This window comes from Bicyclus anynana, chromosome 23 (assembly GCF_947172395.1).
Source record: "Bicyclus anynana chromosome 23, ilBicAnyn1.1, whole genome shotgun sequence".
Taxonomy (NCBI): domain Eukaryota; kingdom Metazoa; phylum Arthropoda; class Insecta; order Lepidoptera; family Nymphalidae; genus Bicyclus; species Bicyclus anynana.
The window spans coordinates 3,686,305-3,713,119 of record NC_069105.1 but is presented as its reverse complement, the minus strand read 5'-3'; the positions used below and the strand labels follow the sequence as shown (position 1 = coordinate 3,713,119).

Below are 26,815 nucleotides of genomic sequence, written 5' to 3'. Positions count from 1 at the left end.
TCAGGGCCTTATATGATGCCTATGATGATTCTATTTACGAATATAACCTCCTTCGTATTATAGGACTCAAAGGTGATTACAAATATAAGAAAACTATTGTCGAACAAAGGTTATGATTCACAACACTTGTCAGGATAACTTAATTAACAAATCAAACTGTAACCAAAATAAGTCCCTAGAATGGCAGAGAATGACCTTGAGTGGAGTCACGAACTTGTGAACGATGTATGTAGGGTTAAAGGTACCTTTGACTGTATACAAACACTCCCCTTTTCCACTCAAGTCACTCTCCCCGCCTATTCTAAGTAACCCATTAAGAATTACACAACAAGAGATGTGGACGGCTCGAACGCCACGAGCACACTGAAGCCGACACTAGATCGAGCGACGTCATATCTGTCACAGACTACTATTTCCTACACTATTTATTAACAACATGTAAATTTAAAAGCGGCAAACGCGGCGATAACATTCGTTATACAGAGTCATTATTTTAATATGATGCAAACAATTTACGAATTAAACCTTTTTCGTTCTGAAGCAAGGTAATATTCGTAACAAAAATAAAAAAAAAAACAAAATTAGTTTAGCCCCTAAAGGCTGAAATGCTTGTTTAGAACCGCTTTAGAGTGGTAATATGATAGTGTTTTTGAGCAAGGATAATTTTTTTATTATTTTTGGATTGCACGTTGCAGGCGAAGGGCGCACCGGTCGGTTCCTGCGCGGGCTGCGGCGCATGTTCCGGCGGCGCGCGCGCGACTCCTCGCCCGACCACAAGAGCAGCTCCACCAGCGAGCTGCTGGACGCTGAGCGACACGCCAGGAGAAAGTGAGACTTTACACTAGCTAGCTTTGCTCCTATTGGTATTTGGGTGCTTATCACGAGGTTTCCATCCTGAGTCGGACGATACCTACTTATTTATTCATGATTTTTTACATTTTCCGGAATCCTAACTTCCATACTGAATATTATTAAAAATATATAAATATTTATTTATATAAATATAAATTGGACCTTGCAACCTGTGCTTGCAACAAAATATAGGCTACTTTACTTGAAAAATCCATGGTTCTCACGAAATTTGTAAAAACAAAATTTCATCCGATCGAAGTCGCGAGCGTCCACTAATAAAATATAAAACACGTGCATGAAATAAAGAAACTCCACTTTTTTAAGGTCATCGACAGACTTTCAAAGTTTTAAAATTTATAAAAGCTTTAATACAGTTTAGTTACTAGCGCCATCTATTGAGAATTTTTCCAAATCAAATGTTTACATAGATGGCGTTGTTTGTTCTTAAATTATAAATTCCTTATTTTTTTGCGTCATTTTATGAGAAAGAAAATACATCAGCCCCCTAGCCAAGTGGCACGTCGATTCTCTTTTTACGATCGCTAACGCTTCGAAAACTAGATAGCTGTATGGGAATGACAGATCTTGATCACGTGTTCTGTCGATAGAAAATGTCATTCCCATACATCTTTCTAGTTTTCGAAGCGTTAGCGATCGTAGAAAGGGAATCTACGTGCCATTAGGCTAGGGAGGCTGCGAACTCAAGCTTCTTCTGTGTAAATTGAACTGTTTGCCGTAATATTCAATCATTTTAATATTGTTCAAGAGCCCATCATCATTTTCATTAGGTAATTTATGAGTCTATTTTAATAACCCACTGCATGGTACAGGCCTAGGAAAAGTAACACGGGGCTTTTGAACTACCTCGCTTCTGCAAACGGGTTGATGGGTTCGCTTATGTTAGTCAACTATCTAATATTGCTACAATTTTAATAATTTATTTTGCTGTATTCTGTACCTTAGTACTTTTACTGAAATTAAAGTATGCACAACCTATTAATCGTGAGGAAACCTGCATACCCGAGAACTTTCTTAATTTTTTGCGTGTGTGAAGTCTGCCAATCCGCATTGGGCCAGCGTGGTGGACTATTGGCCTAACCCCTCTCATTATGAGAGGAGAATTATGTGGAGAGGTATTCGTTATTCGGTAGCGAATATGGGTTGATAATGATGATAATGAATTTATTAATAACTGAGGACAGGAGCTATTGTAGGTTCTACCCACAGTATTTTCCGACAAGTTGGAGAAAAAGTAAGATGCGCGGGATCTTGCTTCCCCGGTAATTTCTTGCAGCGCCTTACGGGGCTGAGGCATCTTGACCTATGAGTCGATTAACTTTTCAAAGTTTGCTTCTAATCATTAATTTGTGTTGTTGAACAGAGAGGGCGCTTACGGCAGCGGCTTGTCGGTGTCGCACGACTCCGTGTTCACGGGCGAGCGCTCGGGCGACGAGTCGAGCGACGAGCGGCCCACGCCGGCGCACGGGCTCGCGCACGTCGCTACATCGCATCGAGTAAGTGTCTACTTCACTAAGTCACGACTCGGTGTTCACGGGTGACGAGTCGAGCGACGAGCGGCCCACGCCGGCGCACGGGATCGCGCACATCGCTACATCACATCGAGTAAGTGTCTACATCACTACGTCACGACTCGGTGTTCACGGGCGACGAGTCGAGCGACGAGCGGCCCACGCCGGCGCACGGGCTCGCGCACGTCGCTACGTCGCATCGAGTAAGTGTCTACTTCACTACGTCACGACTCGGTGTTCACGGGCGACGAGTCGAGCTACGAGCAGCCCACGCCGGCGCACGGGCTCGCGCACGTCGCTACATCGCATCGAGTAAGTGTCTACTTCACTACGTCACGACTCGGTGTTCACGGGTGACGAGTCGAGCGACGAGCGGCCCACGCCGGCGCACGGGCTCGCGCACGTCGCTACATCACATCGAGTAAGTGTCTACATCACTACGTCACGACTCGGTGTTCACGGGCGACGAGTCGAGCGACGAGCGGCCCACGCCGGCGCACGGGCTCGCGCACGTCGCTACATCGCATCGAGTAAGTGACTACTTACCTGCCCGCTTACCCGTATTGAAGCAGCTGGTGGGTCTAAGCTCCATAAACCCTCTCCTATAAGGACGGACGCCTGGCCCTGTTGTGGCCCGTTAAAATAGGCTGACGAAGTGACAACTTCACTACATTTCGCGTCATTTAGGTTTATTGTTCACCACTCTGAAGTTTGGAACAAAATTACCTGAACAAAATTAAAGGACCAAGGCGCGTTTGGAACCCTCGTAACTTTAATTTTAAGTTTTCGACTACTACCACCATTAGATTAAATTAAATTATGACATAATCTTGACCTTTCAGAAGTGCTTGTAAACTAAGCCTAATTGAAATAAATTAATTTTGAATTTGAATTTAATTTTAAGACTCCAATATACCTACCTACTTCATTTGGTTAAAAACAAAGCAATGCTTTCTCTATTTCACGTTTTTAAATTCTGCTTACAAAAGATTATTTTTTGTCCTCAAAAAAATTTCTTATACATGCAAAAAAAATAACTAAGGTATTAATATTGTGAAGGGTCTAACGTTCTCTTTGTCTCTTGGCCTCCTGTTGGTGTCCGATGCGATATTTCCATTTAGTAACCTTTGGCATTTGGTATAAGAAAAGTACCTTTTATCAATTAATTATTAACGCCTGTCAATCAATAAAAAAGTAAAACAGTTAGTTACTACTAATAAACTAACTATTCAGTAAGCTACTCGTAGCGACATCTATGATGAGATATTGTATGTTTACAATCAGTCATAGATGGCACTGTATTATTACAGAAAAATAAATTCAATGACATTTAAAAGAAATAAAAACGGTAGGTACCTATATTGTTTTTTGCAAATAACTAAACATATAATCGAGATTATTTGATAAAATTTTTAAATTAAAAAAGCTTTAAATAGGGAGTAGCATTTTATCATATTACATATTTGAATATTTATTTCCAAAGATACGTGTGAAGCCACGCGGCATAAGTAGTATGTATAAAAGCCATTATTATTGAAAGTTATGAAACGATGTCAAGTTTACATCCGCAAGAAGCGCGTAAAGACGTTTAGACTAGGCGCTGTGAGGAGTTAAGTTATATAAATTATAAGAATCTGTTTTATTAACGTTTTTGTATGTTTTGTATTATCTCTTTTTATCATAAGAATCAATTGGATATTTCTTAACGAAGCTTGCAATGAAATTGTTGCAAAGCGTTTACTTTATATTAAAGGGGTGGGGTATAAATGAACGGACCAACAAATCTTCCATCCAGAAGTGGCATGCTTTTCTAAGTTCAAAATTGTTACCAGAAAGCGGGCCTCATATTAAGCACACTCACCTGATCAGAGCGCCTGGTCTAGTTGTTGTGGTTTGTGCTGTGACACAGTGACAGAGCATCTTGACGACTTTCTATTTCAATTGGTAGATATGTGTTTATATTGTATAGTCATTTAGATCGATAAACAAGAATTTGTTAAAAAAAAAAAAATACCGACTGAATTGAGAACCTCCTCCTTTTTGAAGTCGGTTAAAAACCAAAACGATTACCTGTAGAACTCTGTAGCCAGTTTATGTACAATAAATTAACAATAAAGTTAGGTACCAGAATCCCGGGACGAGCTAAAATAATAAAGGGTCCATCCCCGGGGCTAACCTACCCTAACCACTTGATAATTTACTTAAATATCTAAAAACATCTTGATAATTCTACTTTAATAATTAAATCATTATTTAAAAAAAATGCTACAATGTTTTACGACATTATAATTTTTTATGTAACTAGCTGACGCCGCGCGGTTTCACCTGCGTGGTTCCCGTTCCCGTAGGAATGCGGGGATGATATATAGCCTATAGCCTTCCTAGATGGGCTATCTAACTCTGAAAAAAATTTTCAAATCGGACCAGCAGTACCTGAGATTAGCGTGTTCAATCAAACAAACAAAAAAGCTCTTCAGCTTTTTAATATTAGTATAGATTTGCCAACAAAGCAAAGTTTACCGACATTTTTTGAAGACTTATGATTGGTTTGTTTGTTCGTTAACTTGTTTGTTGATAACATAAAAAATATCGGCGTAAATAAAGTACACCGGCAAAGTTTTTGTAAGTAAAATTTGATTGTTTGTTTGCGTTGAATAGACTCTGAAACTACTGAACCGATTTGAAAAATTCTTTCACTGTTGAAAAGTTACACTATCCCCGAGTGCAATAGGTCATATTTTATGCCCGTATTCTTACGGGAACGGGAACCACGCGCGTGAAACTGCGTGGCGTCTGCTAATACATTATTTTCTCTACTTTAAAAATGTCTGCTCTTAATGTGAGGCTTTTAAGTGTCCAATTGCATATGCAAACATTAATTTTGTTATTTCATCATCATCATATCAGCCGATAGACGTCCACTGCAGAACATAGGCCTTTTGTAGGGACTTCCAAACATCACGATACTGAGCCACCTGCATCCAGCGAATACCTGCGACTCGCTTGATGTCGTCAGTCCACCTGGTAGAGGGGGTCGACCAACGCTGCGCTTTGTAGTGCGGGGTCGCCATTCCAGTAACTTGGGACCCCAACGTCCATCGGCTCTTCGAACTATGTGCCCCGCCCATTGCCAATTCAGCTTCGCGACGCGTTGAGCTATGTCGGTGACTTTGGTTCTTCTGCGGATCTCCTCATTTCTGATTCGATCAAGCAGAGATCATAGCAACACATAACATAGCTCGTTCCATCGCCCGTTGTGTGACTCTGAGCCTTCTTAAGAGGCCCATAGTTAGCGACCAAGTCTCGGAACCATAGGTCATCACTGGCAACACGATTCATTACGAATTTTATTATTTACCTCAACATATTTTGTATAAGACATTTAAAACTGAAGCCCAGATCAACTCTAAATCTCTTGCAATTCAAGCAACCCGATTGCAATTGACATACCTCAATATACGTGTGCCCGTCTGGTAACCATCAAGAGTATTTACGATCGCGATAAGTGCAATTCCAAGTGAATCGTTTTATTGACGTTATCCAGATTTCTGAAGAAACCGCAGTTTATGAAAATAATACGATAAATTTGTTACAAATTGCAAATATACATCTTCTGACCTTTGCCTTCGATTCGGAGGGCGTAGGTTTGAATCCGGTCCGGAGCATGTGCAACCAACTTCTCAGTCATGTGCATTGAAAAACATCGTTTTTTCAAAATTTTCTTAATTAACGTGTGTGGAGTCTGTCAATCGGCATTGTGTCAGCGTGGTGGACTATTAGCGTAACCCGTCTTGTTCTGAGAGGAGACTCGTGCTCATCAGTGAGCCGAATATAGGTTGTTGATGATGATCCATCTCTTCGGTACAGTGGTTAACCTCTTTCGGCACGAATCAGGATGTCCTAGGTTCGGATGGGTCTATGGGTATATTACGTTTGTTTCTTCCATTATTTTTAATAGTTGTAGCGGTAGGGTATTGATAACGGTTATTATCATTATTATTATCAGAGAGCAATCATTACATAGAATCATACGATGTATGATTATGTCAACGATATTTTATAGATATGTTACGTGCCTTCAAAATCACCGCAAAAAGTGACCCGAATTTAGCTACCTCTCCACTGAGCGCACGCATACGTACAATTTTGTGTTTACTTACTTTAAATATATATTTTTTTTACACTTCCTGAAAACACAACTCGACATTGTAGTGTAACTTTCGTTGTTTACTATACTTCTAAATGAAATTAAGACAATTAGCCACCTTTGTTCGCCTCAGTTTTGAATGCTCTAGTGACATATCTAACAGTTTATAATCTTTGCGTATGACCATAAAATCTCCAACAAAAGTTTAATGCATCGGTATCTATATTGGATGATCATTTATTTTAATTCAAATTTCGCTTTCCAAAAGCCTGTCTAACATAATGAGATTGCAAAAAAACATCACTAAGCTAAATATTGTGAATAAGATATTTAGATACTTCAAATGAAACGCTAATATACGTTTCATACAAGCGATTTGCTAAAATTATTTAATTTGATAAATCATCCCGTACACCCGTGCCAATATAATATCCTGTTTAAAACAGTACACGCTATATACGTCTTTATGTGTATGGTAATAAGTAGTGTAATTGCGTGGAGATTGGGTTATTTTCCGCAGTAGTGCGACTATATGGACCAATAGTTTTTGTTTTTCCTTCTATACAGCGAGATGGGATGAATCACCAGTCGCGACCGCGCTCCGTAGACGGCGTTCGTGTTCTAAAGCACAGTAACGAAGTAATAGTAACAGTAACGAAGTACTAGTAACAGTAACGAACTTTTTAGTAATTTACTTTTTAGTTGAGTGTGATGTGTTATTTTTTTTTAATCAGTGTTTTTGTTTGAACGGAGAATTTGTGATATATAAAAGTTTTGTAACGAAATCGGTGACACAGGGTAGAGTGTAACTCATTACAGTAAAACTTTTTGGTGTTATTTATATAAATTTACCTAATCTATCCATTTCTTTTGTTTAAAATCTCTCCCACTGCCAAGGGTCACTGGCAGAGATCTCTTATAGAGATAAATGTTTCCTTGTCCACTGTTTTTTTTACTTTTGTGTGTGACTAATATTGGTACTAAATAAATAATAAAACAATCGTCAAAGTTTAAAATTAGGGAAATGTAATTTATATGTCTTAAAAATAAAGTGATAATCAATAATCAAGATAATTAAGAAAACTATTTTATTAAATATTTTTATTTGAACTTTTTGGTGTTGAAATTTTTTAACAGATTTTTGGATAATTTAATACATACTGAATAACTACATTCGCTAGCTGTTTAGATTAATAATATTCATACCTACTGAAGAATAATATTCTACGTTATAATATGAAAAGTTGGTTTTGAACACGTCAATTATTGCTTTTAAAGAATACAATTCAGCCTTTAAATTGAAAAATAAATCTAAAAATGTGATTTATAATTATCGATTGATTCCGTAATTTAGTGCAATCGAAATAAAATCTTAAATTTAAACTTGAATCTACATACCTAATCTGCGTAAAAATTCAAGTAAATAAAATATAATAATACATTTTAAAACATATTTTTAAAACTGGTTATATTAAAATAATAGTAGATTTTGTCTAAGAGGTTAAAAGTCATGATTATCTACTACGACGACGATTCATGATTGATGAGTTTTTGTGAAAGAATACCTACCCTTTTTGTAAATAAAACTTTAAAAAAGTAATTGACAGCTAAATTCTGTTGATCTGGAAAAAACTTCCGAATAATATCTTTTTGTCTCATTTATTTGGAAGAATGGTGGATTTCTCAAGGATTTGTTTAACATACAAAGAACCGAGAAGGCCAAATTGACTACTTTTAGATAAAACATCAATAAATTGTTGTTTGTAGCAAGTTAATTGGTATGTCACTCCGAATTTAGAAAACCGATTTAAAAACAACGATTTTATAGTATAGATATGTTACGTGCCTACAAAATCACTGCAAAATATGATCCGAATTTAATTAACTACTTCACTGAGCGCATACATGCACAATTTTGTGTTTAACTCCATTATATATTTATGTATAGACTAGCGGACGCCCGCGACTTCGTCCGCGTGAAAGTCGTTGTAAACTTTCAACTACCCCTATCCTACCCTACCCTAACCTACTTCTACCCTACCCCTACCCTACCCTATCCCAAGCCTACCCCTACCCTACCCCTGCCCTACACCTACCCTACACTACCCCTACCTCACCCCTACCCTACCCTACCACTACCCTACTCATTAAGGCTGCACTTCTTTATTTATTCCTCCCACCGCAAGTCGCGTCGAGCGCGGCAACCGTTACACAAAAATAATCCTTAAAGCATGAATTAGTATTCACGCGCGATGGCTTAGCGTATTTCATGTATAACTTTGATGTTTCTTTACCGATTTTTATGATTCTTTTTTATTGAATAGGTAATAATGTTAACTTTCTTATTAGGGATAAGTGATGAGTGTTATAAACATAAGAGTAGACAAATATAATTAGAAAGCTCCGAACTGCTAAGCTATCGGGAGTTACACGTGTTATTGTGAGTCAACCATAAAAGATAGACATATATATGCTGTTGTGTTTTTATAGATAATTTTAAGGAGAACATTTCCGTCATACATGATTTCTATGTAGCTTTAACCATTAAGGCTGTACACGCGACGGAAGCTTAAAAAATTGAGTAACTTCTCCCGTTTTCTCAACATTTCTCTTCACTGCTCTGCTGCTATTGATCGTAGCGTAATGAAAAGTATACTATAACCTGCCCAGGAGTATATAGAATAATTGAACCAAGTTTCGTTAAAATCCGTCCAGTAGTTTTTGTTTCTATAAAGAACATACAGACAGACAGACAGACAGACAGACAGACAAAAAATTTACTGATTGCATTTTTGGCATCAGTATCGATCACTAATCACCCCCTGATAGTTATTTTGGAAATATATTTCATGTACAGAATTGACCTCTCTACAGATTTATTATAAGTATAGATAAGTATATAGTTTTTACAATTTCTGAACACACAACTAGACATTGTAGACAACATTTAGGTATTATTTGTTTAAATAACTTTCTTTAAATATCTTTTCTTTTTACTATGCGATTAAATGTAACATTTTGTTTGACCAACTTCATTTATATTTTTGTATTATAATTATAACATTGACGGCCTCCGTGGCGCAGTGGTATGCGCTGTGGATTTATAAGACGGAGGTCCTGGGCTCGATCCCCGGCTGGGCCGATTGAGGTTTTCTTAATTGGTCCAGGTCTGGCTGGTGGGAGGCTTCGGCCGTGGCTAGTTACCACCCTACCGACAAAGACGTACCGCCAAGCGATTTAGCGTTCCGGTACGATGTCGTGTGGAAACCGAAAGGAGTGTGGATTTTCATCCTCCTCCTAACAAGTTAGCCCGCTTCCATCTTAGACTGCATCATCACTTACCATCAGGTGAGATTGTAGTCAAGGGCTAACTAGTAAAGAATTAAAAAAAAAAAAAACACTCAAATAGTAGTTGTAAAATGTTTCTTTTTTTTGTTAGCTGTAAAATGTATTTTTTTAATGTAAACTGTTTTTATGTAATCTTTAAACGGATTTTAACATTACGGAAATTAGCATGCCGTGTCTACTTTAATGTGATTGTACAGAGCCTTGTATTTGTATTTTTTTTGGATTGTTATTATGCAAATACTGCAACAATCACTAGTGGACCAAATAAATAGAGCAATGTAATTAAGATAATCAGCCACATTTGTTCGCCTCTTTTTCGACATATCTATCAGTGTAAAATCTCTGTTTAAAAACATACTTTTTTTGTAAACTAACCGCATAAATTCTTAAACTTAGATCTTTGTATAGACTTGTAGGATGCTCAACGTACATTACCAACAGCTAAAAACTGGTCAAACATATCATAATCGATCCATTTAGAAGCTACAATGTCACAGAAAGACGGACAAGTTAAACTTATTACACCCTTTTTTACGTGGAAGGTTAAAAATGCAAACTTTTATATAAGAGTCAATGTCAAAGAGTTGCTCTGCCCACCATTATTGATTCGCCGCTTGTATGACTCATAAGCAATCAGCCTGGAGCCAAATCACCTACACTGCCTTTCCGGGCACATATATGTTGGCTATTTCTACAGTTCAATGTGGACTGAGAGCCTGCAAGCGCTAGACCTTCCGCTGTTTAAATAAAATCTTTTCAACAAAAAAATGCAACCGACCTCAAAATCACAAAAATAAACTAAAAACATTGTATCCCTCACAACATCATAGACCTTTTGATCACTTTGAAAGCAGTGTCAAGCAAGTGGAGTATTAATTAAACCCGTTTCTGAAAGAACCATGGTCAAAAATAACATCGTATCTTTCACATCATCGTATACCTTCTGATCACTTTGAAGGCAGTGTCAAGCCAGTGGATTACTTAAAGCCGTTTCTGAAAGAACCATGGGAAAGAACCGCCTGAAAATCCTGAAAGTTTATGATTTAAACGGCTTTAGTTAATGCATCACTGTGTTGGCACTGCCTTCAAAGTGATCAGAAGGTAGCACATAGGTACGTATTTTGTGATTTTGAAGTCGATTGAATTTTGTTGTTAAAATTTCATTTTTCTGTTTTTAGTATGTTCCAGCATAGTAAATGAAAGCGCCACAGTACGGGCAATTTCGTTATTTTCATTTTAACACAAAATTACTGAACCGATTTTAAACGAAAAAAAAACATACGCGTCGTATTGAGAACCTCCTCCTTTTTTTTGAAATGAGTTAAAAAAGTTGAAAGTTTGTCAACTTATTTTCCTAGCATAGGTAAAGTATGCGCGCGCGACTTTGGACGTGGTGGCTTACAGAGGTTGCAGGTTTCAAGAGTTTTTTTAATAATTGTGTCGAAAAAATGAGAAAAAAATACCTCCTTAGACGGTTTAGGTCTGGTTCTTGGCTTAGTTGTCTACCTTACTTACCTGTTACATGAGATGACAAACTTGCTGCTTTGATAAAATGTGGAAGATCTGACCAATATAGTCCTCAGTCTATTATTGTTCGTTCATTGTTGATGAAACTAAAATTCGATAAACCCCTCAGTAATATTAATCGGATCCACTATATACCTACTACTATTAAGGGCGAATTTTCTCAAAATATAACCTAGAACCACACATTCATATAAAGTAAATGTAAAAAGGTCGTAGCTATTATGTGTTATGTAGTAGTTCCTACCTGAGTTTTTTTTAATTCTAGCGCTAGCGAAACAGTCATAAAACTCAATAAAATGGCATAAAACTGGTTCCGTTTGAAACCGGTAATATCGGTTGTAAAGATCGGCGAATTTCGATTTTATTGAGTGCGATATTTATATTCCATCATCTTATAAAACTTTAGTATGAACAGTGATTAAAAAAATAAAATACTATAATGCTAGCCATTGACGATCAGTTATAGCCACGTTTCTGCAGCGCTGCCCGCGAAGACGTTTCATGTATGCGTCAAGTCGAGCCGTCATGCGCGACCAACACACGATCAGTTATAACCGTGGGTGCTACAGATACGTGGGTATACTTGATCGTCAATGGCTAGCATAACACGTGCACTTCATTGGTGCTAAAATGCCCTGTATGTCCTGAAGACTCATTACGAACCTTGGTCTTTAGCCATGTGGCACGTCGATTTTCTTTCTACAAACGCTAACGCTTCAAAAATTGACAAAATGTATGGGATAGGTATTTTATTTTTTTTATTCTTTACAAGTTAACTCTTGACTGCAATCTCATCTGATGGTTAGTGTTGATGCAATCTAAGATGGAAGCGATCTAACTTATTAGGCGTAGTATGAAAATCCACACCCATTTCGGTTTCTACACGACATCGTAGGTACCGGAACGCTAAATCGCTTACGGTACGTCTTTGCCGGTAGGTTGGTAACTGGCCACGGCCGAAGCCTCCCATCAGCCAGACCAGACCATTTAAGAAAACCTTAATCGGCCCAGCCGGGGATCAAACCCAGGACCTCCGTCTTGTAAAATCACCGCGCATACCACTGCGCCACGGAGGTCGTCAACAACTGGTTGATAGATCCGATCACAACTTGATCACGTGACCTGTCGACAATGAATGTCATTCCCATACAATTTATAGTTTATGAAGCGTTAGCGTTTGTAGAAAGAGAATCGACGTACCACATGGCCTATAGGCGTTATTCTGTAAATATTTTTTATAACTCGACAGACTGAGTTTCGAATTCGCCTTTATTTCTCTCTACCTAAAGTACGGTGTAAAGAGAGATAGAGTTGACTTCGACGCTCACAAAGTCAAATTAGAAAAACATCCTTAGAGAATACCCATTTTGTACAATTAGTACGTAAAGTAGCTAATGCCTACCCTAGTTAAAACCGTGTGCACGTCACACACTTAAACCCCGAGTTAAAACTTAAAAGTCAAGTTGTAGTAGTAATTGACACGTACGAAATAGCTGAAGGCGTTAAATATTAATCAATACAACACGTGTCTGGATTTTAACGAGCAAAACTATAGGAGGAAATGGTAGCATCGGAAATACTACTATTTAAAAAAAAAAAAGAAACTTCTGTATTTTTAACCGACTTCAAAAAAGGAGGAGGTTCTCAATTTGAGTCTATGTTTATATGAATTTTGTGTATGTATTATCTCAATTAACATTATAAATAGGTCATATTAGTTTTTTTTTTATGATGTAACTCAAAAAGTACTCGACCGATTTTAAAAAATATTTTACCAATTAATAGCAACATTATCTGTGAGTAGTATAGGCTATATTTTTTCTCTGTACTCCTACGGAAATAGGAACTAAGCGAGTAAAACTGCGGGTAGTCTGCTAGTGATTTTTATGCTTATGTTTAATTCCCTTTATTAGTTTTTGAGTATATAGCATTCAAACATAGAGACATACGACGAGCGGGACGTGGGGAGACAACGATACGTTTCATTTTAAATATGGCATTAATGTTAAAAATGCCTTCCCTAATGAATTATCTAATAGTTTTGAATTATTAAAAAAATAATAATTAATTGTCATCAACAATAGACTTAACGTTTAGATTATACAAAGTAAACCAATAGCAGCGTATCATTATGTTAATTAAAACAAATTAAATTAATAAAAGAAGCACCTTAGCACATAATATCTTGCTTAGAAAGTAAAACTCACTGTTGTATGGATCCCAACACTCAGTAGCCAGTAGCGTTTTGACTGACTTTCCAAAAAGCAGCGCGCGCGATTCTGTCGATTTTTTTTAATATTCCCAAGTATTTCCCAAGTATTTGTTTGTTTGAATAAAAGTGGCTATTAAAGTGTGTAAATACATAAAATAAATAATATCGCGAGTGTTTTAAAAAAACATTTTTTTTTTTGTTTTAATTTTTGTGATAAAGTAAAAAGTTATTAATCCTAACAATCAATAACATGAGAGTTGCACTCATTGAACCTACAAATAAATACAAATACAAATAAAATAAAATAATTGTATTAAAATAAAAAACGGGCGCGTAACTTCGTCTGCGTAGAATTAAAATATATCTAGTTTTTTTTTCAAAATTAAGGGTTTTCACATACTTATTATTCCTTTTATTATTTTTTAACTTTTCAAATAACCTTCATAAGTGCTAGCTTACTGTGTAAAACATAACAAAATACTTTAAATACTACTTTTTTGGTATAAAAATAATAATAGTTATAGTCATCCAGTTACTTACTTTTGTCAAAAATTACATTAATTTACACACTACAGAATGATACGTATTATGAATTCTTAAATACACGTAAAAAGCTATAATAAAGAAACATGATAATTATGTTATTTGCAGATTACAGTTACAGCTTTATTTTGTAAAATGCACGAGTTAAAGTTTAATTAATGTAATTGACAAATTCAAAATTCAAGTTACTTGGCCTAAACGTGCATTTGAAGAAAAATATTCGTTCTAATTTTTAGTTAGAAGTGAAATTATTGAAAATAACCCCGTTTTGTGATATTAGTAAAAGTTCTGTGATATTTGTTCAAACTTAAAAAAATTAAAATGGCGCGCTCCTTTAAGGAGACACTTCGAAAATTTTGGAACATAGCGTGGCTGTTCACGACTAAAGTTGTTTTGGTAAATATTGTTTTAATAGCAAATATTTAATGATAAAGCATCGTACACACACGCTGTAAATAATAAAATATATATACAGGTTGCCCCATAAATATTATGACGTAATTTACAGCTGACGTCAAGGCCTATACAAAAATCAATATAACTTAAAAACCATAAAATTTCGACGAACATATATTGCGTTATTTTAATAGACCTTGATGTAAGCTATCACCTGTAAAGTATGTCATAATATTTAGTTAGTGTAAAATGTGTAAAAAATGTAAAGAATAATTAAGTTTAAATTAAAGCTAAAACAGAGAGGCATATTCGCTCAGCGAAAAATCTCTTTAAATAAAGAAAAAAATAATTTACGGGACAACCTGTATATCATATCACCCTGTTCGGTATCACTTTGAACACTGCTTTACTGCCGTTGGTTATAAAGGTACTTTTGGCTGTTGGGAGGCTTCGGCCATGGCTAGTTTACCTACCTGTAAAGACGTTACGCCAAGCGATTTTGTGTTCCGAACCGAAAACCGAAAGAGGTGTGGTTTTTCGTTCTCCTCCTAACAAATTAGCCCGCTTCCAACCTAGATCATCATCACTTACCATCAGGTGAGATTGTAGTAAAGGGAAAAAAATAAAAAAAAAGCTTTTGTTTGAATTCAAACCTCTACGTTATAAATACAGCCTTATAAACGTGTTGATGGGGATCTAACTTTAAATATTTTTACCCTCACTACGATTACGTAACGGGAACAGTTTATGTTGCGCAAAAACGGTAAAATCGGCTCAACGAATTTTGATTAAATTTAGCACACGCATTGCTTATAATCTGTATATACAAGATAATTTTTTTTTAAATTCTGATTTGCCTAATACTTATAGAAAATTTTTCGGAATTACTAAGCAAACACAATATGCTTACATTGGGTGCATAAGACAAAATATTAACTTACTCTAAACAAAAAGAAAAAAGACAAACAAACAAAAAGATGAAAAAAAAAAGAAATGTGAAGAAGTAATCGATCAATAATAATTAAGGAAACCTAGTCTTAATACTACTAATTGAGTCACTGAAGATAATCAGGATTTTATGTATAAAGAATGTCAAAATTACAGTGTCACTAACAACGAAGTTGCCATGGTAACGAATGATGTCACAGCGCTGTAACTTTACAGAATGCATGGCGGCGCAGTGGTATGCGCGGTGGATTTACAAGACGGAGGTCCTGGGTTCGATCCCCGGCTGGACCGATTGAGGTTTGGTCCAGGTCTGGCTGGTAGGAGGCTTCGGTCATGGCTAGTTACCACCCTACCGACAAAGTCGTACCGCCAAGCGTTTTAGCGTTCCGGTACGATGTCGTGTAGAAACCGAAAGGGGTGTGAATTTTCATCCTCCTCCTCACAAGTTAGCTCGCTTCCATCTTAGATTGCATCATCACTTACCATCAGTTGCGATTGTAATCAAGGGCTAACTTGTAAAGAATAAAAAAAATGCGGGGGCAGTTAACAGAACTAGAGGATACCTCTCTTGACGTCGGTTAAAAAGAAAGTTGCACACAATCTAAATAGCTATTAAAAATGTGTACAAAACTCATTATTCCGCGTATACCTACATACATACAGCTCGTCACGGTCCGTCCGTCCGTAGGCAGCCGGAGAGAACATCTTCCTGCACTCACTTTCGTTACAACTCTTAACTGACAACGCAATTGAAAACGTGCATTTAACCATTTAGTATAATCTACATTTAGATCTACCTTGGTACGAGTTGAGTTACTAATAAAATATTAACTTTAACCCCTTTAAAAGTTATTGAATACATACTTCTAATAACATCATTATCAACCTATTTTCGGGTCATTGTTAATCACGAGTTTGTTCTCAGAATGAGAGAGATTAGGCCAATAGTCCACCACGCTGGCCCAATGCGCATTGGCAGACTTTACACATACATATTGTCTAAGTACAACAACTATAATATTGTCAAATATCGTTATGAAACTTATTTTTTGGGGAAAGTTATAGCAAACCGCTATGGATAAAGTAATTTATTCATTATTAAACAAAAATTATCAAGTATTTTTTAGTTTTATGTAAAGTGTGGGGCGGAGACGAAAGGTCTGGGCCGGGAATGGTCATCCCCCTTTGAAATAACAATAGATTTTACTCTGGATTAACACATAGGCTATTTTTTATCCCAAAAAATCCATGGATTCCCGAGATTTGCGATATCTTGATGATTTTGATGGTATGAATGTTTGTTACTCTTTCACACCTCGACTGCTGACTCAAATCACCTGAAATTTTGGAAAAATCCGTGGTTCCCGAGGAATTTGTGAAAGACTAAATTCCACGCGGACGAAGTCGCGGGCGTCCACTAGTGTTTTCATACTGTGACAATCACGTAACTGTAAACGCGAATTTCTAAGGAAATAGAACAGTTGTGCATTAGTGCCTATAGATGGCGTTGTTTCAATTCCTTAGAAATTCGTGTTTACGGTTACGCGATAGTCACTGTATGAAGACATTGAAAACTGCCACTAGGCACACAGAAAAAAAATCCAAGTTGAAGACGTCAGATGCAAATAATCGCACGGCGTGTCACATCACTCAGCTGTCGTTTAAACAAAATGAAATCTGCACATTTCGAAACCAGTTGCACGGTAGCTTTTACTTTTAATGTATTTCAAATGATAGCGGTCAAAATACGAGTATCTCGTCATTTTTGCGATTCTATAAATTACGTTGAATATATCACTATACGTCTTCTTTAGGTAATACATCCGTACATGACGTACCTAATGGGGATGATGACTAGGTTTGAATATATTGATTTTTATGATACATTCGGGTAAATAGAGTCAATGTTAACTAATTTATATATAAAAAGCAAAGATTGACTGGATATTTGTAAAATAAATGAGATTATAAAATTTCAAAATCTATTTAAAATCTTTTATCGTAATTAGATGAAAATTCATACAGTTTTAGTTTCCTTACATTAAATGTGACATTTTTTTAATATTTAAACTATAAACATAAACGCACAAATAACAAAGATATTAGTAATTTTGTTTGAACGCACATACAAATCTAACGATCATTACATTGCCTACGACGTCATTAGTTCGTGCCATTTTGTATGGGGCGTTTTTCAGGGATCCGCGGCAGCGCCGCAAAGCTGACTCTTTAAATCCCTGTAGGTTGCTTTACTATTAGCGTACTCTTAATTTATATACAATTTAAAAAACTGTCATCATCGCTAGAATAATAGAATAATAGAAAAGTATAATCAATAAAATATGAAGTGAGCCGTGATAGCCCAGTGGATATGACCTCTGCCTCCGTTTCCGGAGGGTGTGGGTTCGTAATCCGGTCCGAATACACCTCCAACTTTTCAGTTGTGTGCATTTTAAGAAAATAAATATCACGTGCCTCACCTGCATCAACCTGCATACCAGAGAATTATCTTAATTCTCTGCGTGTGTGAAGCCTGTCAATCCGCATTGGGCCAGTGTGGTGAAATATTGGCCTAAACTCTCTCATTCTGAGAGGAGAATCGGGCTCAGCAGTGAGCCGAATATGGGCTGATGACGACGAATAAAAACAAGCAAATCTCTCGTAACATTTGACAACATTCTTGCGAGGTGTGGGCGTGCGATATGGGTTGCATCATTGGACCGGTTCTTCTGACCGCCAAACTGGACCGTTGTTCACATATTGGATAGAAGCAGGCGTTACTTTGCGGAAGTTCATCATGATTATATAATGATTTATTTATTTTGCTATCATCCGCGGAAATTCGGCGAACCCATGCGACAACGTCACCCAGGTCCGACAAAATACTCTCTACGTACGTTTCACCCCGAAACCGGAGCATCCTCAGGAGATGTTGACTCTACAACGTGCAATTGCACGTTGTAGAGTACGTTTAGTACACCTCCGTGCCTAGCAGAGCACGTAAACCCGTCGGCCCTGCGCCTGATGCACTATATCTCCTCATTATCAACCCATATGCGGCTCACTACTGAGCTCGAGTCTCCTCTCAGAATGAGAGGGGTTAGGCCTTAGTCCATCACGCTGGCCCAATGCGGATTGACGGACTTCACACACGCAGAGAATTAAGAAAAACTCTCTGGTATGCAGGTTTCGTCACGATGTTTTTCCTTCACCGTTTGAGACACATGATATTTTCTTAAAATGCACACAACTGAAAAGTTGGAGGTGCCTGCCCCGGGCCGGATTCGAACCCACAACCTCCGGAATCGGAGGCAGAGATCATATCCACTGGGCTATCACAGCTCTATATCTCCTGCGTATATGAAATTTGGAATAAGTAAGCGAAAAATTCGGTCAGGAGCATATGCATATCACATTATTATTTGAATCTGTATACGCAATACGCATCCTTATCTTACCAATAAAATCGGTATAGCCGTTCAAGAGATTAGCTCGGACAGACACAAAAACTTTAAAAAAGTACGTTTATTTATCGGTAAATAACTACTTACTATCTACTAACTATTAGCTCTTGAGAACACCCAGTTATTTTGGCATTACAGACAGACATTCAACTGTATTTTAATGTATGGATGATACTCGTATGTACATTTTTATATATAAATAATTCGTTTGTGTCTACACTGCCATTTAAAACCGATTCAGTATTTGCTTAGTTACCGGAAAATTGGTATTTATAACTCATAAAGCAGAAAATAATTAATTAATAACAATAATTCCGAAGAACCATATTATATTATATTTGCGGTTACTAGCATCACTCCACAATATAATGAGTATATAGGTGTATTTAAGGAAAATAACTGTGTTTTGTTATTGTACAAGTTAACATGACTGCAATCACATACCTACCATGTTAAGGAGTTTGCTGAAGTTGAATCTAAATTTATTTATTTTTAGAAAATTTGACTAATTAACGTAGATCACATAGGAAAGCACTGTTCGTTCCAGTCGTACAAAAGCAATATTCAGTAAAAAATATATAAAAACTACATTAAATTCTATAGAAAATTACGTTATATGGGTTCTTGAACAATATTCTGTTGAAAATATAACAAATTTACGTTTTATAAGTACCTACTTGAACAATAATCTGTAGTCTTAAACAATACTAGCGGACGCCCGCGACTTCGTATGCGTAAAACCCTACTACTACGCCTACCCCTACCATACCCCTACCCTACCCCTATGGTAGGGATCATGCGACAGCGACGGAAGCTTAAAAAATGGAGTAACTTCTCCCGTTTTCTCAACATTTCTCTTCACTGCTCTGCTCCTATTGACGGTAGCGTAATGAAAAGTATACTATAACCTGCCCAGGAGTATGAAGAATAATTGTACCAAGTTTCGTTAAAATCCGTCAAGTAGTTTTTTTTTTCTATAAATAACATACAGACAGACAAAAATTTTACTGATTGCAATTTTGGCATCAGTATCGATCACTAATCACCCTCTGATAGTTATTTTGGAAATATATTTCATGTACAGAATTGACCTCTCTACAGAATTATTATAAGTATAGATTGTGCAGAAAATTTAAGAGTTACGTTTTTTCGGTAGTTGAACAATATTCTGTAGAAAATATAAGAAAATATACCATACTTACCAATGATAAAAGCATAAGCTGACAAATTTTTAGATTTTTTTTAATATAGGCCTGGCCAAGGTACCGTAGTTTAATAAGTCCTTAACGTTTTCTTTACCTTACATTAAACATAATTTAACTCGATTAAAACTTTAAACTAGGTTAAATATTAAGCAACACAATAATCAGTTACTGTTGTAATGTACGAAAAGCGATAAAAGTTAAACATAACTACAGCTGGGAGAGAGGCAGAGACAATGCAGATGACGATGATTACACCTATTGTGCTGTAAGAGCCTGTAAGAGCTGTTATGATTCGGACCACATAATAATTCGTGGGAGATGTTCTTATGAGCTAAATCAAAAATCAAAATAATTTATGCCTAATTTATTATCTCAAAAATTAAACATTAAAGAATTTTCATTTATATTAAGCTATCATCATAACTTACTTAATTGATTGTAAAGCACAATGATAAAAAATGTTTATTTTATTTTTGAAAAATCTCATTTTAATGATTTCATTCCAAAAAATACTTACCGACTTCTTAGTAGTGATTGGGTTCTATATAGATAAACTTCTTCATATGGTGAAGTGCTAAGTTATCCTTATTTATGAATTAAATGACCGTATATAATATTTATACTTTAGAACTTGTTATTAATCTATAATGTAACGTATAAAAGGATTTTCGTGCATGATTATATTATTTTATTTTAAACTAGCGGACGCCCGCGACTTCGTCCGCGTGAAAGTCGTTGTAAACTTTCAACTACCCCTACCCTAACCTACCTCTACCCTACCCCTACCCTACCCTATCCCAATCCTACCCCTACCCAACCCTACCCTACCCCTGCCTTACCCCTACCCTACCCTACCCTACCCCTACCCTACTCATTAAGGCTGCACTTCTTTATTTATTCCTCCCAGCGCGAGCCGCGTCGAGCGCGGCAACCGTTACACAAAAATAATCCTTACAGCATGAATTAGTATTCACGCGCGAGGGCTTAGCGCATTTCATGTATAACTTTGGTGTTTCTTTACCGATTTTTATGATTCTTTTTTTATTGAATAGGTAACAATGTTAACTTTCTTATTGTTATGACTGATGAGTGTTATAAACATAAGAGTAGACAAATATAATTAGAAAGCTCCGAACTGCTAAGCTATCGGGAGTTACACGTGTTATTGTGAGTCAACCATAAAAGATAGACATATATATGCTGTTGTGTTTTTATAGATAATTTTAAGGAGAACATTTCCGTCATACATGATTTCTATGTAGCTTTAACCATTAAGGCTATACACGCGACTGAAACTTAAAAAATTGAGTAACTTCTACCGTTTTCTCAACATTTCTCTTCACTGCTCTGCTCCTATTGGTAGTAGCATAATGAAAAGTATACTATAACCTGCCCAGGAGTATGTTGAATAATTGTACTAAGTTTCGTTAAAATCCGTCCAGTAGTTTTTGTTTCTATAAAGAACATACAGACAGACAGACAGACAGACAGACAAAAATTTTACTGATTGCATTTTTGGCATCAGTATCGATCACTAATCACCCCCTGATAGTTATTTTGGAAATATATTTCATGTACAGAATTGACCTCTCTACAGATTTATTATAAGTATAGAAGATATATTATACTAATATTACAAAGATGTAAAGTTGTTGTAGAATGCCACGTTATTTGTCACAGGCTATATTTAATCCCCGTTTTGTTTTGGTTTTAGTGATTTATGGGCGTTTTTGAGTATCAATACCCCTTAAAAAATAAACTTAGACCAAATGTTTGAAATATAGAGCTTCCTTTTTAGAAGTCGGTTAAAAAGAGGCAATTATTAAAAAAAGTAAGCGTAAAAGTGTTATTTATTACTTTTTCTAAATAAATAAATAAAATTTAACTGTCTGTTTTTTATTTTATATTAAAAGATTTTCACTAAATTCGTATTATAAAAGTATACCTAACTTTAACTGTTTGTACTTTCATAATAGATTGGCTAGACTAGATTTATTTTGACGGGACTTTCACTGGCAGATAACCGATGTTTTAGGGAGTCTTTTTTATCCCTGTATTCTCTCGATAATGGAAAAACACCTGTGAAACCGTGCATCCGCTAGCATCAAAATAAATGCTCCCTTTTGGTAAACATTCATAGTGTATATGTACAATGCCTAACAGTACAAACACACACTCTTGTATATAAACTGTATTATCATTAAACAATTATTCACACTGTTTACTTGGTATTGCCAGTCCATGAGTCAGTCAGTATGCTTAGTGGTAAATTGGGAATCGACGACTAATGACGTAAGTTCTAGGCAACAAAATAAGGCAAATACTGATATTAATTTGTATTCGGTTAAAAAAAATAATTTTTGTGTAATAATATTACATTTGAGTGACTTGCTATTTGTCTGTGAATGAGATTTGACGTATACTTTATGGATATATTTCATAAGAAAAATAAAAAAATATATTAAATTAACTAGAAACTAAAAGGAAAATATTATCATAGCTTAATCACTTCACTAATTAATATTTAAGTGAAAGTATTTATCACTTTGTCAATTAATTATAACATGTTTCCAAACCGAACAGTGATATACGAGCGATTTATTATTAACCTATGAAATACACCAAAAATTTCAACTGACAATTAATAATTCACTTCACTAATTATTATTATTTGGTGAAGTAAAAATCTTTAATTTTTAACCTTTCCTTGGTAACACCAAAAAGTTTTTATTAAAATATTTAAAATTTATATATTTATTTTAAAGGGAAAAGTGATTTAAAGTGTAAATTATCAAGTGATATTATTTTAAGTGGCATCGAGCTTTGCAAATAGACTTCACTTGACCGTGCAAGAACTATGTGCTTTATAATAAGGAAAGTGAATAGGTGATAATGAAAGTGTCTTATGCCGAATAGCAAAGTGAAGTGAAGTGGGCATGAATCAGTCATGGAAGAGGAGGTTTCTTTGGGTGACAGGATCGAAGATTGGAAAATTATGGGTTGGTTTGACAATGAAGTTTTTATTACAAATTTGATATATTTAAGTTAGAATTTGATATATTTAAGTTAGAAATACATACTTACAAATGAAACGTAACTTCATATTTTAGTGAATTACAAGTTGTTGGCCGTTTTTATGCCATTCAACACAAGTATTACTACACAAACCGACATTTTTGGGGAATTCTTTACACGACGAAAACCATTACAACAATGAAACATCGATTCTATAGAAACAGTTTTTATAAACGCGTTAGATCATTGATTATTATTTGACAGAGAGGTAACATCTAGCGAGTCAGGTCTTTTTCTAATTGGTCTGAGTCAAATCAAATCTCAGACAGACTGTACTATGTTGTATTTTCGAAGATGGGTTTCAAATTGATTAACAATTTTTTTTTATTCTTTACAAGTTCGCCCTTGACTACAATCTCACCCGATGGTAAGTGATGATGCAATCCAAGATGGAAGCAGGCTAACTTGTTAGGAGGAGGATGAAAATCCACAGCCCTTTTGGTTTCTAGGTACACGACATCGTACCGGAACGCTAAACCGCATGGCGATACGTCTTTGCCGGTAGGGTGGTAACTAGCCATGGCCGAAGCCTCCCACCAGCCAGACCTGGACCAATTAAGAAAACCTCAACTTTCCCAGCCGGGGATTTGGGTTTGGGGCAGATTACCTACTCGGTTGAGAGCACAAAACATAAAGCACTTATGTTATCGCCGCGTTGCAACGACTTGCGGTACGAACAGCTTCAGTGTGCTCGTGGCGTTCGAGCCGTCCACATCTCTTGTTGTGTAATTCTTTATGGGTTACTTGGAATAGGCGGGGAGAGTGACTTGAGTGGAAAAGGGGAGTGTTTGATATCAGTCAAAGGATCCTATAACCCTACACACATAGTTCACAAGTACGTGACTACACTCAAGGTCATTCTCTGCCATTCTAGGGTCTTGTTTTGGTTACAGTTTGATTTGATAATTAAGTTGTCCTGACAAGTGTTGTGAATCATATCCTTTGTTCGTCATTAGCTTTCTTATATTTGTAATCACTTTTTAGTCATATAATACTTATGCTGTTATGCATAAGCGGTTGACAACCTTTTTAAAACCAGATTTTTTCAAATACGGTCTACTAAAAGCTTAGAATAGCCTAAGTTTATATTTTATACGGTCAAAGTTACGTTTGAACTTACATTTTGTATGACGCAAGTTTTAACGCAACTCTGAACGCATCATTAAGTCCGAGGCTTATTATATTCAGAATTGAAATGGCAATATTATGAACGGATGTCCACGAACGAGTGTGTTGATATCACTATCGCATCCCTCGGATGACATACTTCATGTAATATTTGGAATTTTAATGTTTTGCGTTTCGCTTGATTGCTTTGTTATTATTATTAAAGTGGCTATGGGTCTTGGATTTAGACTCGAGTACTGGAAATTCAAATACTGACGGCATTATCAGGCGGATTATAAGACCTTGACGTATTCCTTACCTCAATTCAGTGAATCTCCATCGGTTGACAACTCAGATCCAATTGTTATAGACCACCATCGCATACAAATTCACGAACAAAATTGTCTGACATTTTCTTAGGAAAACGAGCTTAGATTTGGTATATATATATATCTAAAGTAGAAGTTTTTTTATACCATTGAACTACACAAAAAGGTATTTTTACCGACGAACACGATCACAACTATGAAACATCGATACTGTAGGAGACAGTTTTTGACAGAAGAATAACGTCAAGCGAGGCAGGTTCTATACAATTGGTCTGAGGCTGACAATGATGATGATGTAATAAAATCCCTCTCTTTGAACATTGAATTAACCGATGGTCTTTATACTGTAATTAGATTATCTTTTTGTAGAGGGTGCCCGCAACTGCGTCCGTGTGAATTTCAGTTTTTCACAAATACTACGGTAACCTAGAGTTGTTCCGGGAAAATAGATACTTAGTGTATATATTAGTCCAGGGTACCTATAGTCTACGAGTATCCCCATTCTAAATATCAGCCTCAACGTTACGTTGTGTTCTTCCAACCCCTTTGAGGGTTGAGGGCTTATAGCCTATGGGTAACTTTGGTTTTCTGAATTATTTTATTATTTATTAATTTAATACTAATTGTGTCCACCAGGCGGAGCTAGTGGCGGCGGTGCGGCGGCGCGGGCGCGGCGACAGCGACGACGACGAGGACCTGGGCCTGCCTCGGAGTCCGCCGGCCTCCCCGCCCACCGACAAGGCTGATAAGGTGAGTTCTGACCACCAAATATACCATCACACCCATTAACGTGGAACAACTTAGTACAGCAATCAACCATTCAGATTCCTAATTGGATGTTTTCATAATGTGACGATCGCGTAACCATAAACGCGAATTGCTAAGGAATTGAAACAGCGCCATCTATTGGCACTACTGCACAACTGTTTCAATTTCTTAGAAATTGCAGATGCAGTTACCTACTACATGGGTTTACAGTTTCATAGTACGTAGTTTATAATTTTGTGGTGATAATTATGAAAAACATCCTGAACATCAGCGAATAATTTACAAATGCATTGCTTAATATTTTACATAAATAATACATGTGCTAACAGCGCCACCTAGTGTGTCACTATTGCACGTAGTGACGTGGTTGACATGCACAGTTTTTCATAATAGTTCCGACGCATAGATATAGATGGCTCTTCCACTTTGTTATTCTATAATTATTATGGTTTAGTTTACTTAAAGCAAAAAATAATTTATGTAAGAATTATCTACTTCTATCAAACGATTTTAAATATTGCATAGTAATGAAACACCGCAATATCTCAAACCATCTTCATCTTTGAAACAAAGCATCTAAAGCTTGCGTTAAATCAATTTTTAAAACACTTACCTATCCATTACTCTTTCTTATCCATTGATATATAAACACTTAAAAGATATGGCGCCACCTTAGAGCTCAATATAGATAATAGATCTATCCACATTTATTACCTTTCAAGTATCAATTCAAATAATTAATTATTATGATGATTATTCCGGGAACATGAAATTAGAACAGAAGGTTCAAAATAGGTAAATTTTATGTAAGTACCTACCTATATGCTTTTGACTCAGACGTACTTGTATATAATTGTATAGCTATGTATAATATTCTTATAATCAAAAAGTTACCTATTGACTGGCATTTTAATTCTCATCTCATAGTAAGTGACGATGCAGTCTAGTTTCATGAAAAAAAAACCTGCAATGTGCAATTGTGCAACCTGCACCAAATGGGGCAGTTAACCAGTGAACCTGAATATAAAAAGAAAATTCAAGTGTGTGTCGGTGATTTCAAAATAACTGAGTTTTCTAATGCGCTAATTTATTTACTCGGAATCTACTAAAACACAATCTAACTTTTTTATTTTTTGTGTGTTTATCTATCTATCTAGAAGGGCTGAACCAATTTGAATACGTAAAATTTGGGAGATAGCTTAGGTATTGCACAACATATTATAGACTACTTTTTATAACGCAAAAATCCATGGTGACCGCGGAATTTGTTAAAAAACGAATATCACGCCAAGTCGCAGGCGTCCGTTAGTTTATTATAATCGAGGAAACTAAGCAAACAATATACTTACTTATACGCTTCTACAT

The 26,815-nt window shown here is 36.2% G+C and overlaps 1 protein-coding gene across 2 annotated transcripts in view; it reads left to right on the top strand.

Moving 5' to 3' along the window:
* Positions 1-26,815, top strand: part of LOC112049971 (uncharacterized) — a 154,098-nt gene that overhangs the window by 95,740 nt on the left and 31,543 nt on the right. The window contains exons 4-6 of one of the 2 annotated variants that reach the window (XM_052888799.1): positions 696-828; positions 2,234-2,366; positions 25,319-25,432. In XM_052888799.1, coding sequence (XP_052744759.1) covers positions 696-828; positions 2,234-2,366; positions 25,319-25,432 — 380 coding nt within the window. Of the gene's footprint in view, positions 1-695; positions 829-2,233; positions 2,367-7,151; positions 7,327-22,936; positions 23,171-25,318; positions 25,433-26,815 lie in introns of those variants that run through there. The other variant, XM_052888800.1, reaches the window with a different exon arrangement.